General features: G+C 32.8%; 1 protein-coding gene across 1 annotated transcript; it reads left to right on the top strand.

The window, feature by feature from the left end:
• The first annotated feature begins 3,509 nt into the window (after positions 1-3,509).
• Positions 3,510-10,553, top strand: LOC113774098 (potassium transporter 5-like). Its single transcript, XM_027318663.1, has 10 exons — positions 3,510-3,722; positions 4,544-4,547; positions 5,162-5,380; positions 6,289-6,537; positions 7,027-7,065; positions 7,176-7,436; positions 7,521-7,573; positions 8,354-8,468; positions 8,586-8,840; positions 9,481-10,553. The coding sequence occupies exons 1-10, from the start codon at positions 3,510-3,512 to the stop codon at positions 10,551-10,553; spliced, it is 2,481 nt and encodes an 826-aa protein (XP_027174464.1).
• Positions 10,554-14,932: the final 4,379 nt, after the last annotated feature.

Genomic DNA, 14,932 nt, shown 5'->3' on the forward strand with positions numbered 1-14,932 from the left:
GAGTTTGTGGTTTAGAAGCTAACCGGGGTGATGTTTCTCGGATTTTTATCACTGATGCTTGATTTATGATTTTCTTGGTATCTTGGCAATTTGGGAGATAGAGCAATAGCCATTGTCAAATATTGGTGTTTGTTTACTGTTCCTATGCTTGAGAACAAGCATGGTTTAGGTGTGTGGGGAATTGATAGGTTACGATTTTATCATTTATTTTATTATTAATTTCCCTTATTACCTGATTTGATGTGGATTAAATTTAGCAGAAAAGGAGTCCAAATGATAGAATTTGTGCCAGGGGTATCTTTGAAAAAGAAGACGTTACGCCCATTTTGGTAATTTCTGCGAAAGCAAGGACGGACGGAGGGCTTGGTCTTCTATTCCTTGTGGAGCCGCCGCAAGAAAAGAAAAAAAGAAGAGACGGAGACAGTAGTATTAGATAGGAAATACACATAGCAGAAGGGGGACTATTTTTTTTTTTTTTTTGTCAAAAAGAAGGGGGACTATTTGGGGAGTTCTTTTTCCCTTTTTGACTTTTCCTCTTTTCGTCCTATTGTGCCTTTGCTTCCATCAGATGTGAAGGCAAAGAAAAGCAATTGGGCATTCTTTGTAATCTTGACTTTTCCTTCATTGCCGAAGCGAATTGAATTTTCTTAATTTTGGAGTCAATGGCCGCTACTGTTGCTTCAATTTCCTGTGGGCTTTGTTCATCAAATATGAATTAATTTTTTCACTCTAGTCAAGAAACAACGGATGCTTTGGGTCGCCTAAAAAATTGTAAGATCGATTTAATTTAATATTTTTCTTTTATTTATTGGTATTCGCATTTTTCTTGATTGTTATGCTTATGGTTATTTAATTAATTGATTGTCTTGGATCCGAATAATTAGTTAATTTGGTAATCTATTGTCAATTAAGGCATTTAAGTCCGTAATTGTTTAATTGTCTTGAAATAGTGACAACTGGCACGATTAGATTCGTGTTAGGGGGATACGCGGGCTAATCTGAAATAACCCTGGTAGTGCGTTATTTGGTTAGAATAGGACTCCTCTAATACGTAAGGCAATTGAGGAATTAAATCTTACGGGCGTACCTAGGGTTATCTCTCAATTAGAGCAGTGATTAACGGGCGTGCCTTAATCACCGACACACTAAGGAAGGGTTGACTGTCAGCGCTTGTTTGGCTGTTATAACCTATTTATCAGTAAATAATTGGAACTGCATTTGTATCGATGATCAATTAGGTGAACCATTGCTGAAGTTATTTCTTGGTTAGACCTCTAGTTATCATTACCTTGATTTTAGTGAATTGCCATTTGATTTTTAGTTGCCTATTTTATTTTATTTTTAATTATTTTCTTGTTTTTATTATTTTAGACCTTTAATTATTGTTACTCTAAGTTTAGTGAATTGTCATTTAATTTCTAGTTAGTTATTTATTTTTATTTTCTTATTCGAGTTTCTTTGATTGTCGTCATTCATACAAAATCACCCCCTGTGTTATTTTGAATTTCTTAAGAGACAAATATCCCCAGTCCCTGAGGATACGATCCTACTTGCCCTGTCTACAAATTCATAATTATTTGTAAAAAAAGCCATCCTATTCGGGTATATCGGATTAAGCAAACTCTTTGGGAATATGGTGAATCAAGTAACCCATTGCACACCTAGAGTCCCTGCTCTAGTACTTGGAATTGGGTTTTGGTTATTTTAACTGGCAATTAGGTTAAATTTTATTATTGTACAGGCTTCGATAACCTGTCATCCTAAAAGAGAAGAATACTCTCGTTAAGAATTTTAAAAAAGACTTTATTATACACCAAAACAAAAAACTATTAGTCGGATATAGTTAGAGAGAAGGTGATGTTTTGTTCAAAGGAAGAGGAGGAAGTTAGAGAGAAAGAGAAAAAATTTAAAGAGTAGATTAACATTACTAACTCTTTGAAAATGTATGATCTTCAAATAACTCAGATATTGTTAGCTTATTTAAATTCCATCCTGCAAAATGAGATTAATAATAACAAACACTAAATCCACGTCCATTCAACTAAAATTAGCACTTCGTAGAAGTTTTAATATTAACTGTAATCATTGAGGCATCAATGTTGTGAATATGGGATAGAGTGGTTTAGGTTTAGTACCTTCCTTTAATGCTGATAGTTCGTTCAGTAATATAAAACAGAAATTGATGCACACTGGATCACCATCTAAAATTACTGCTTTGAGAATTTAAGCTTGAATGTTGAATTCATCCAAAGCCAGTTCATGCCAAGATTCATGGCAGAATCTTATGATTAAAATACTGATTATGATTCCATTAGCGGACTTTCAATGACGAAATTAAGTACATGAACGCGAATGTCGATGCCCAAAGAGTAGAAATAAGGGAAAGAGAATATTTTTTTTTATATAAGACAAAAGTCAATATTATTAATAAATTAGTTAGAAATTGTCTAGTATGATTTTGCTTGTCAAAGAAAACTGTATTAATGGTAGAAAATACGTAAAATGTATCACATATATATCTGATTTGAAAAGGCATTAGATTTAACAAAATTATAAAATATAAAAATTACACTATAAATAAAAAATCATTAAATTTGACTAAGTACACAGGCTGCTCCATAAATTACAATGCATGTCCATGTCTATTCTCTCTGATCTGTTGTTCAACTAGTTCAAATTCCAAACTAATGTTGAGATATGACAAAAAGATCCAAGAAATTCTATATCTAACATATAGATCTGAAAAAAAAAACTCTTAGATTTGAGAAAATAATAACAAACAAAAAACTAAACAAAACTTCCACTAGAATAGCCTAGGAGATAGAGACAAAAACTCTCACTAGTAAACATTAGGCAAGAGAAAACTCTTACTAGGATACTGTAGGAGAGAGTTTATTAAACATTAAAAAAAAAAAAAGCAGAGGAAGAGGAAGGGAGACCTTAAATTGAGACTAAGATTTTTCTTCTTTGGACGAAGAATGGTGGAGAGAAGGTTAAGAGTAGGGAAAGGGAATACTTATTTATCCATTAAAAAACTAGTAATAATTCCTTAATTTATAGTACTAGTGCTGGTAAATTAATTAACAAGTTGGCCACCATCTGTTAATTAATTGATTAAGCACAATAATTGAACCAAAGGAGAGGAGGTAGAAGTTGACGAAGCAACATGAACAGAGACATTGGACTTTCGGAATTGGGTGAAGGAGCAAACTGAATTCAGAAATGCTTACAAGTTTTTATATTCATTTTTGACTCAGAGGACAAATCAATTAAGAGCTGACTTTTAAACAACCCCTGATTGAAGGAAGCTTAAAAAATTAAGATACTTTGTAAGTGCTAACTAGTACATGGTATATTTTTTTAGGTATACTTTGTAAGCACTACCTAGTACATGGTATATTCTAGTACTATAAAAGCCATATGAAACCATGCAAATCGCTTAATTCAAATGCAGGGGAAAATTGGAGTGATACCAAAGAAAATTTAATTGTAAGAAAGAAATTAGAGGAATGGCTGCTAATCCTGGGATTGGGAGCTCTATAGCTCCCCGTGAGCAAGTAGTAGTTGTTCATCGGGAGGCCATTCAAGATCAACGCGCCACCAAAACAACCATCACCGATGTCAAGGACCGGAAATTCTCATGGGGCAAACTCCGCCGCATCGACTCTCTTGATTTGGAGGCCGGTAGAATTTCCGGCCATCATGGCGGCCACGGCTCCAAGGTTAATTCCTATTGATAGTACTAGTCCACCTGCCTATTCTAGTTTTTTTTTCGGTTTTTTCTATCTCTTTCTACTTCTAAATTGATTATGAAAAGTTAAGGGATAATTTCAGAAACCTCCCATAAGGTTTTTGACAATTTCATTGAATTCCCCCGAGATTTAAAAAATTACACATATCTCTCTTGTTATTTAAAATGATAATTTCACCCTTAAATATTTTAATGAATTTCTCTTGCTTGGTATGCTTATACTTAGAATGGGTTTTAAAATAATTTTTTCATTCTTTTTCCTTTTTATTCCTTTTTTTAATTTTTCGCCAATAAAACTGTAAAACACCCACTATTGCCTCTAGGTTTAATGTCCAATTAGTTATTTTTTTGATGAATTAATTTTATATGTAATCTAATATTTTTGCTGATCTTTGTTTTCTATTTTTGGTATTAAAATTAACAATAAATAAAAAAAGAAATGGTCCAAAAGCACTACTAAATTATGAGAATCCCACTACTCCAAAAATTTATAAACTCTAAATGAATTATTTCAACATTTTCTTTTCTATCCTATAAATCTAATCTGTAATAAAACACCATCAAAAATATCATATCATAGTAATAAAAGTATTATTATAGTTGTTTATTAAATAATAGATATGGACATAAAAAATTTGGCACCTTTTCCTTATAATTATACTAAATAATCTTATAATTGTATAGGAAAATAAATTAAAACTCATTTCACAAGGGCATTTTTAGATATTCATTTAAAAAATTGTCCAAGTCAATAGTATTTTAAGGTTTTGTTTCTAAAACTATCAAATCAAGGGAGGTAAGTGTAATTTTTCAAACCTTAGGTGAACTCAGTTAAATTGTTTGAAACCTTAGGAGAGGTTTCTAAAATTATCCCAAAAGTTAAATCATAAATTAGTGCCATGAGTTTTGGTATTCAATTTTGCAAAGATAAAATTTGTGTTTCAAAGCTATCCATGCCTAGAGCGTTTTCTCATGCTAATAAGATCTTAAATTGATAATAAAATAATGGAAAAAAAGTTCAAAGTTCAGAAATAAGAGGTACTGAACTCAAATATTACAAATGTTAATTTAGGTTAATATAATATCTATTTCATATTTTGGGAGAAATTGTAATCTTGTCACTTGAAATTTAAGGATATGTGTATGTTTATTCCCTAATTGTGGTTTAATTGTACTCTTTAAAAAGAAAAGTTTTATTCTCGCTATAATGTTATTATTTATACCATTTGTCCACCATTCTATTCTTCTTTAGCTTAGCTTTGTCTACATGTAGTTGTGGTGGAGCATCTTATTGCCGTAACTTTGCGCAATTGGCTTTTTTCAATTTACGAAACAACCTAAAGTATAGTCGAAGAATACCAAAGATATTAGGATTTTAATCAAATGATGCCTTAATAATGCAGGATTTAGGTTGGATAAAGACGTTGAGTTTGGCATTTCAAAGCCTAGGTGTTATTTATGGAGACATCGGGACTTCTCCGCTATACGTTTTTTCTAGTACTTTTCCTGATGGAATAGACGACAAAAACGACATCCTTGGGGTGTTGTCTCTCATTATCTACACCATCATTTTGGTGCCCATGATCAAGTATGTCTTTATTGTCTTGTGGGCAAACGACAAAGGTGATGGTAAGTACTTTGCTAAACGTCATTAGCATCATTATCATCAGTTTTTAAACAGTTTCTCGAAAAAATATCAGGCATGACTGATTCATCCCTTATGTTTATGTAAAGCAGATCAACCAATAAAACTCAAAATTTAACCTTTGACTTGAATACATTTATGACCTTTGACTTCCTAGTGCATGTAGAAGAGTTGTTAATTATGCTCATCAAACTAACGAGAAACTGGATATGAGTTTTTAAAATGTGGGATTAATTCTACTTTGTACCTTTCAACCATATCTAAATTCGTAATTTGATTTCTACATTTTTTAAAAAAATTCATATTTTAATCCATAAAGTATAAATCTGTTTCACTTAAATATAAAATCTGTCTCACTTTAAGGACTAAAGTATGAAAGATTTTATATATTACGGACTAAAGTGGAATAGCCTTTTAAGTAAGTGACTAAAGTATAAATAATTTTATAGTTTATGGATTAAAGTAGCAGAGCCTTTAATTAAGTGGGATGGATGTTATCCTTTAGTGACCAAAGTGTCTCATTTTAAAATTTAGAAACCAAAGTGAAAATTGGGATATAGTTGAAAGATGCGAAGTAGAATCAATCCTAAGTTTATTTTGATTAAATCTTAGTTTTCATCCCACTATTCGTAGGTTATCAGTTTTAGTAGGTTAAGTTGTTGTTGGTATGTATTCATGTGGTCATTAAGGGTTACTTGTAATCATATATATAAAAAAAAAAATTGACTTTTTCAAGTACGGAAATACTATCTGATCAAGCTATTTCAGAGGTCCTAATTCTTAAATTTATGACAAGCTTGATATCGTTTTGCTGTTGTTTTACATCTAAAAGAAAGATACATAAATAAGCAATTCTTGCAAAATGCAACAAGTGATGCATGTTCATTTGCAGGCGGGACATTTGCTCTCTACTCCTTGATTTGTAGACATGCGAAGGCGAGCCTAATTCCAAACCACCAGCCAGAGGACAGGGAGGTTTCTAACTACAAGTTGGATATACCCTCCAACCAGCTGAGAAGAGCTCAAATGGTCAAGGAAAAACTTGAAAGCAGCACCAATGCGAAAATGGTGCTTTTCATTGTTACCATCCTTGGAACTTCAATGGTAATTGGTGATGGGGTCCTCACTCCCTGCATTTCAGGTCAGACCCTTTATCACTGGATACTTAAAACTTTCAACGTTGATCGAAATATGCTAAATAATTTGAGGAATAGAATTCAGTAACTCCTACATTAAATTTTTCATTGAAGACAGTCATAGGACATTATAAAAAGATATCATTGATATAAATGTTCAAATTCTGGAAAAATGGTGATTGTATATAAGCATTCAGCATCCTAACACTAGTAGAGATGAAAAAGATAAGGTAGCCAAGATTTGGCGACCAACACAAAAAAGTAAAATGTAAGTCTTAGATCAGGCCATGTAATTCTAACAGTGAACGATACCTAAATATTGCATCTTTGTTACAAAATTGTACAAGTTCAACTGTTCATGTCCCTTCCGTAGAGGACATAGGAAGGTTTTAGAGGCATCATCCTGTGGACGTTATCTTGAGCTTTGCTTTTTCATTTAATATATTAGACAACAATTAACGCTACGTAAAATGCTCATGGTCTTCATTTTGCAGTTCTATCTGCTGTGAGCGGGATTCCATCCCTGGGCCAAGGTATTACATTTACATAAGACAGACTTGCATTTGGATTTCCGTACACACGTATATTTACACGTAATGCAATGGTACTCCAAGTTTGCATAACAAACTTAATGAATTTCCAGATGCGATCGTGGGAATTTCAATTGTGATATTGATAATTCTTTTCTGCGTCCAACGCTTTGGAACTGACAAGGTTGGCTTCACATTTGCACCTGCAATCTGCTTGTGGTTTTTGTTCATATCTGGTATTGGCCTCTATAATTTGTTCAAGCATGATGTTGGGGTCCTACGTGCTTTCAATCCAAAATACATTGTTGATTACTTCAAAAGAAATGGCAAGAAAGGATGGATATCCCTAGGTGGAGTTGTCCTATGCATTACAGGTTAGTGGCTAAACACTCTCAATTTCAATTAGGATAATGTGGCTAGTTAGTGTATCCTCACCAGCAAATGGGCACATGAATCAGGGACTGAAGCTATGTTTGCTGATTTGGGCCACTTTAGCGTGAGAGCCGTTCAGGTATGTCACTCAAATATCACCAATTATTTCGCTCTCCTAAAATATGAACTAAGCTATTTGATTCTTAATTTGACATTAGTTTCGTAAGACCTCATTCAGGTTAGTTCATTGTACAAGATAAAATAAGATTTTCTTTCCATCAATTTTTCATATTCAGCAACTTTTTAACAGGATAAGCATAAATTTTGAAATCTCCTACTATTAAAAATTCAAGCTACTCGAACTCAGTCAGAGCCATGAAGTGGAGTTCCACCACATTTTCAAGGTTGTTGCAGATATAAACCAGATTGTAATTATATATTCTTTGGACCAATAATGCTTATCTCCGCCTACTTAGTTGCATATTCTGATATAAAGAAAATACCATGCGTTGTGGAGGTGACTGTATTTTGTGTATAGCCAATATAATCAAACTGTTGACTTTATGGCTAGTTATTTCATAAGGTACATAAAGTTATTTTTGAGTCAAACATGTTGCTTAATCTTTTTAGAATTATAGGAAAAGATAAGAGCGAAAAGTTGACTATTAGCGTGTAAATTCTTATATTTTATTTATATAAAACTCGCCAATTCTCCCAAAAAAAATTGCTTATAAATTTACGGGTGACTGCTAGCTTGATTTCATACCAATTTTATTCCTGAAAAATGACAATACATAGAAGGGAAAATTAATGCCAATCCTGATAATATATGTGGGGAAAATTATACATTGTGATCTTCCAACTTTTCTAATTGATTTAACTGTGACGTCTATTAGCTTTTTCTACCATAATTCTGCAGATCAGTTTCTCCAGTATAGTGTTCCCAGCTCTACTAGCAGCTTATATAGGGCAAGCTGCATACCTGATGAAGTTTCAAGATCATGTCAGTAAGACATTCTACGATTCAATTCCAGGCAAGTGCCTACCGTTATCCATGGATTGTGGAAAGAATTTGTAGATTTCTACCATGTTCGTAAAGAATAAACCACTTGTCAATAACTTACTGATAAATTGAATATCTGAATAAACAGATCCAATTTATTGGCCTACATTCGTTGTAGCCGTGGCTGCAGCCATTATTGCCAGTCAAGCTATGATATCCGGAGCCTTTGCAATTATTTCTCAGTCCCTTAGTCTTGGTTGTTTCCCAAGGGCTAAAATTATTCATACTTCTGCCAAGTATGAGGGCCAGGTTTACATTCCTGAGGTCAACTACATCCTCATGATTGCTTGTGTCCTGGTTACTTGGGGCTTCAAATCTACTACAAAGATCGGCAATGCCTATGGTAATCGCGATTTCCATACTTTTGAATTTAGAATAGAAGTACATAGTAATCAAGGATGGATATGCTCTATGACATATTTGGATTCGTCCAGTAAATTCCATTTATTTAATTGTTCATTTTACCTTGAACATTGGTTTTGGCAATTACGTATAATTTCTTGACTAAGGATCCGAGAACATGGTTTTTATCTTGATGAGTGAAGGATTTACTAAAAATTAGATCACCAGGAGAATATTTTGCTGTTTGATTCAATTGCAACTTTTGAGAGGCTTATTTAAAATGCACAAAACATTTCAATGACAAAGTATCTAGGATTGTTCCACATTTGAACTCAATTTTTTATATTTCAATTTTTGCACACTACATATATCACCTATGAAATAAATTACAAACAATTTCGAATTTTTACAACTGATATTCAGAGCTAATACTATATGATTGATATATAGAGGGATCCTGCATTTGCCATAAATCGGGAGGATCCTAGTGAAATGAAGTTTGGGGACAAACTTATTTAAAAAACTGCAGAGACCTTCATCTGGTTGTTGAGTCAAATAGCAAAAGAATAAAACAAAATAAATTAAAATATACGTGGAATTATGGATTATTCTATTTTGTGACAGCAAACATTCTGATACAGGTATTGCTGTGGTTGCTGTCATGGTGATAACAACTTCTCTACTCACATTAATTATGCTTGTGATATGGAAGGCAAGCATATGGTGGATTGCTATATTCTTTGTGGTATTTATGTCCATAGAGATGACATATCTGTCATCTGTACTCTACAAATTCAAAGATGGAGGATATCTTCCTTTGGCTTTTGCACTTGTCTTGATGATAATCATGGGAATCTGGCATTACGTCCACAAGCAGCGTTACTTGTTTGAGCTCAACAACAAGGTATCCAGCGACTATGTTAGGGACTTGGCCAAAAATCCACAAATAAAAAGAGCACCTGGAATTGGATTGTTGTATTCTGAACTCGTCCAGGGTATTCCACCAATATTTCCCCATTTTGTTTCTAACATTCACTCAGTTCACTCGATCATCGTGCTGGTTTCCATCAAGTCTATCCCGGTCAGTAAAGTGGCATTGGATGAAAGGTTTCTGTTTCGACAAATTGAGCCTAGAGATTACAGGGTTTTTCGATGTGTAGTAAGGTATGGATACAATGACCGAATCGAGGATTCTGAGGTTTTTGAGCAGCAGCTAGTGGAGAACTTGAAGGAGTTCATAAGACATGAGTATTTTGTCCATGTAAGTGGGCATATAGAGCCTGATTTTGTAAACGTCCAGCAACATTCAGGATTGCTGTTGAAAGATGGAAAACCTCGACGATCCAGTGCATCTGTAGTTCATATCGAGGAATCATTACCACAGGCACAACAAAGTGTATCGCAAAATTCGTCAAACTCAATCCAATCATTCAATGAGGCCAAATCAATCAATTCCTCGATCAGGCTTGCCGCAGGGTCCAATCAGTTGGGTCTGGAAGATGAGCTACAGGCTGTGGATAAAGCCTCAGAGCAAGGTGTGTTTTATCTTTTGGGTGAAGCAAAAGTTGTGGCAAAACAAGATTCATGCTTCTTCCGTAAGTTTATTGTCAACAATGCCTATAGTTTCCTGAGGAAGAATTTTAGGCAAGGGGAAAAGGTATTGGCCATTCCTAAGACTAGGCTATTAAGGGTTGGGATGGTGTATGAAATTTAACTTCCAAAACGATCGAAATATAGCTATCTTTTGTATAGTAAGCACAAAGGGTCAAAAAAAAAAAACAAAAATAGCCACTAAGCTATTTTGAGAGTTACCGAACTATTTTTTATTTCAAATTGCCACTCAACGGGCAGTCTTTGGTTCTGCCATCAAATCAAAGGGTATTGGGGTTTGTTGTTGTTTACGACAAAATAAATGGGTAAATAACTATTTATGACCTTGTAGTTGATTTTGCATTTTATCATACAATCCCACTATTATTTTATATTGTCTACTTGATTCCCTGTGATTTTCTATAAAAGCAGTATATTGACCTAAAGCACCTCTGTTACATTGTTTGATCTAGACTCACTCTAGAATTCTTGTGAAGCATGAAATTTGGCACACAGTCAAATCCTAACGTCCACTTAACCCCTATGATTTCACATCCAACTACATAATACCTTGATGATTTTGTACAAAGTGGTTAAATCCATATTATGTTTCATATTAAGTGAGGGTATAACTGGTATTTCAATTAATGATATCACTCGAGATACTTCCTGTCTGTTCAGAAAACCATAGATGGGTTAAAATACATCATATTGTACCATAAGAGGATTATGTGGTACAGAGTAAGATAGGGAAATAAATAGTACGTTGCCCAAAATATAAGGTGACATATAATTTTGGTCCCTGATATTTGGTCTGTATGCCAAACTAAAAAATTTAGGCTAAAAAATTTAGTCCCCAAAGATTCTAATTTTAGGTAAATTTAGGAGAATTGACAAAATTTCATAATAACTAATGCTTAAGATCAAAATTTTTCATTAGTCAAAAGCTTTGACTTTGTATTTTTAGTCCATAATATTTGGAATTTCGATTACTATGGTTCCTTAGATTTCAACTAGTTATAATAATTTTAAGATGAAATGAATTCTAAATTGAATTAAATATAGGACAAATGTATTCTTAAATCCCTATATACTTTTTCATAAAAAAAATTATATCGGCGCATGATGTCAACATTTAGCTTCAAGAAAATCTTTTTGTTAAGTAAGTTACAATTATATAACACTAAATAAGAAAATGAAAATAAGTTGTTAAAGAATGGGAGAATTCTAGCTTTCATAAATAAGTTTATTATAAGTACCATTACACAAAATCTTGCATGAGTTGTCGACGTAGGCTTCAAAATAACTAAGAATTGTGATTATAGAAACTATTGAATATAGGTACTAATATAAAGTACTTTTAGTAATTCTTGATAAAGCTTCTTTTTTTTTTCTTATTTTCCTTCCTATTAAAATCCAATGATTTAACACCAAAGTTTTGAAATATTTATTTTAATATTCATTTATTTGATAATTGTTCAATAATTTTACAAAATACCTACTTCTTTTCAAACTCAATTAATAACCTATGAAAATGCAATAAAGAAGGATCAACTTAATTTTAATTAGTATATATTCCTTCTGTTTCAAATAAGTCGTTTAATTATCATTACAAATAAGAAATAGTAGAAGTACTCATTGTCACATAATCACCAACAGGGAAAAATAGTAATTACAAGTATTATATCGAATTTGAGACCAATTTGAGTTTTTTTAGTCATTCCTGTGAAGTTAGGGGCATGAACAAGTGAAATAAAAAAAAATTAAATGAAGAAAAAAGAAGCTTAATTAGCTCTTTTTTTTGAAGTTTAACTAACTTTTCTATATCTTTTTTATTGATATAAATCCTATTACCCATTGAAGGTGTTTTCATTCTAATTTGGATTTATCATTTTATTTTAAAATCCTCAATATCACTACTTAAAACTCAAAGGACTAGAATGATTCAAACTTCAACTAGCGTGGGAAAAAAAAAAGTCAAAATTGTTGATAATGGCAATTTGATTTTAACTGTTCATCATTGTTGGATTTTTATCAATTATTCTATATGTGTCTAAAATCAAAAGTTTAAGAGGCCATATTTATTTTGGTCAAAACATTGAGTCCCAATTTAACAAATGTACAAAACATTTGAGAGGACAAAAACTACATTTCTCCCCAAAATAGAAAATAATTTTCCTCAACCCTCGGCGGTCAGTCTTCCAAGACTCCTATAACTACATTCAATAGAAAAGATCGACTTGCTAAACTCAAAGTAAAGCTAAATTACAGATTATGATTTGAGCTCAAGGCATAATTATGCTGAATGACTTGCCAAACGCAGAGTAATGCTAAATTAGGTATTATGATTTGAGCTCAAGGCTTAATTATATTCAATTATGCTCAATTTTGAGTTGAGCTCAGCTTAATTCGAGATAAATATGGCCCTGTAAACTCAAAGTAATGCCTGGGACTAGAACTGAAAAGATCCTATAACAGCACAAAACCCTTGGGAAATTTTCTGGGTCTAACCAGCATTTAACCTAGCTTTCAGTTTTCGTAACCCTCCACCTAAAATTTTCCTTCATACTAATAATAATTAATGAATTGAGCCCAATCTTGAGTTCAAGATTACGATTGGCATGTTATAGTCAACATAATGCTTGAGACAATAAGTCAAAAGATTTAACAAAAAAATGTTTTTATCCAAGAATTTCTATCAACTAACCACTATTCCATGAGTACTTACAGATATGGAACAAATTTCAGCTCCAAGATATTTTGTGAGTTCAACAAAAGTGTGCTACTTTTCATGAGTGGTTGTGCTTTATACTGTTGTTCGTCAAAATTCAAATCACTTAACGAGTCCCATGCAATTGCATTTTCGTAAAGAACAAAATGAACTCCGTGTCACTCTCAAGTTGGCAATCATTTTCATCAATGAACTTGTTTGGTAGCAGGGACTGAGCTGCAGAAGCCTTATTTGTCAGTTTTAATCCTTATTTCTCAATTTCTTACGTCCCTTTTTGTTAATTTTCCTTTCCCCCTTCCATCCTACTCCCTTTTTGTATTTTTCCAGATTCTGTTTCCGATTCCATTCCAAGAAGACAAAATGGAATTGAGCTTGCGTTTGCCCACCAAGAGTAACAGTCAAAGATGTCATGCCCAATTATTCATCCAGATAATAAAACCAAAATCTTCAGTGCCCACCGCTGTAAATGCAAGAACTACTTTCATTTTCTTTTTCTTTTTCTTTCTTTTTCTATTTGAATTCTACCATCCTATTACTTCCTCCCTTTTCAAGTATTATTTGTGTGATAATAAATTTTTATCTACTTTAACTAATTTATTAATCTTCATTGGAACTTTATTTATGTGACGAGAGCATATTATATTTGAGCAACGTTGTGAAGTTCTAGTTAGCAAATAAGCTATGCTTAAGAAAGTGGCTTATTTCACTAATTGGGAATGTCAAATGATGATATCAGTAGGGTTCTTTTTTAAACATTTGATAGGACAACAAACAAAATTATTCTTGCGAATTTGGTATTCTTGCAGAGATGGTTTATACGTTTCTTCTCTTCTTTTTTTATTTATTTTTTGGAAGGTAAAGAGGTTTTGTCAACTCCAAATCACTAATGTTACCTCTCGGTTAATCAAAACACAATTTCTTGAAGTAATGAAGTTGATTAGAAGTGGCTAGAAAAAAAAAAAAAAGAAATCGATTAGAAGTGTAGTGATAAAGTAATCACTAGCTATGGATCCTAGCAAATTATAAACTACAGAATCAAGTAAAACAAATCAAAAAATTAGTAGTAAAGTTACAAAAGATTTTACCAAGTGATGGGAGAGGTAGCGTATCAAATCGGAGAAGAAAAATTGAAAGGAAGGAAATTCAAAAGACTTACTGATTAAGTTGATGCACTGGATATTTGACGGTATAGATGACCTTTTTGTCTTTTTGTCTCTAAAGTAAATAGCTAGCCTGACATCGTGTAAGTAGTAATACTGTGCTTTTACACGTACTTGCTTAGTTGCTTGTATAACCTTCTTTCAATAAAAAGTGAAATTCGACGTTAAAAGAAAAAAAGGAAGCCTAATCATAGACCGTTCCCAAGGGATCGAAAACTACGTACTGATCAAATAAAGTGGAAAATTAAAAAAAAAAATTAGCCTAAGTCTGCCTGAAACCTAATTGTAGGTTCTCCCGCTCACAGAGCCATAATTGTATTTATTTATTTATTCATTAATAGAGGAAGAGTAAGATTTAAAAAGTTGAAAATGAGAATGAGGGAACTTAAACTCAGGATCTCAAGTCCTGGTACCTCAATCTTAAATACTAGATCAAAACCTCATCGACAGCCATGATTGTATTTTGTATTTCGCGAAGGATCACTAATAGTAATTTTGACATTGAGAAGGATCAATTTATGCAATCCATTGGAGTAACTGCTAACAATTACTAGTGGAGCCATATATCTTGAGGGTGCAGAATTTGTCTACCCTGAAGATTTAGAAAATTAT

The sequence above is a fragment of the Coffea eugenioides genome, chromosome 6, assembly GCF_003713205.1.
Source record: "Coffea eugenioides isolate CCC68of chromosome 6, Ceug_1.0, whole genome shotgun sequence".
Lineage (NCBI taxonomy): Eukaryota > Viridiplantae > Streptophyta > Magnoliopsida > Gentianales > Rubiaceae > Coffea > Coffea eugenioides.

Coding starts and splice junctions, on each gene's coding strand:
- LOC113774098 (XM_027318663.1), top strand. CDS start 3,510: ATGGCTGCTAATCCTGGGATTGGGAGCTCTATAGCTCCCCGTGAGCAA. Junction 7,437..7,520: donor AGTTGTCCTATGCATTACAG/GTTAGTGGCTAA, acceptor CACATGAATCAG/GGACTGAAGCTATGTTTGCT. Junction 8,469..8,585: donor ATTCTACGATTCAATTCCAG/GCAAGTGCCTAC, acceptor CTGAATAAACAG/ATCCAATTTATTGGCCTACA.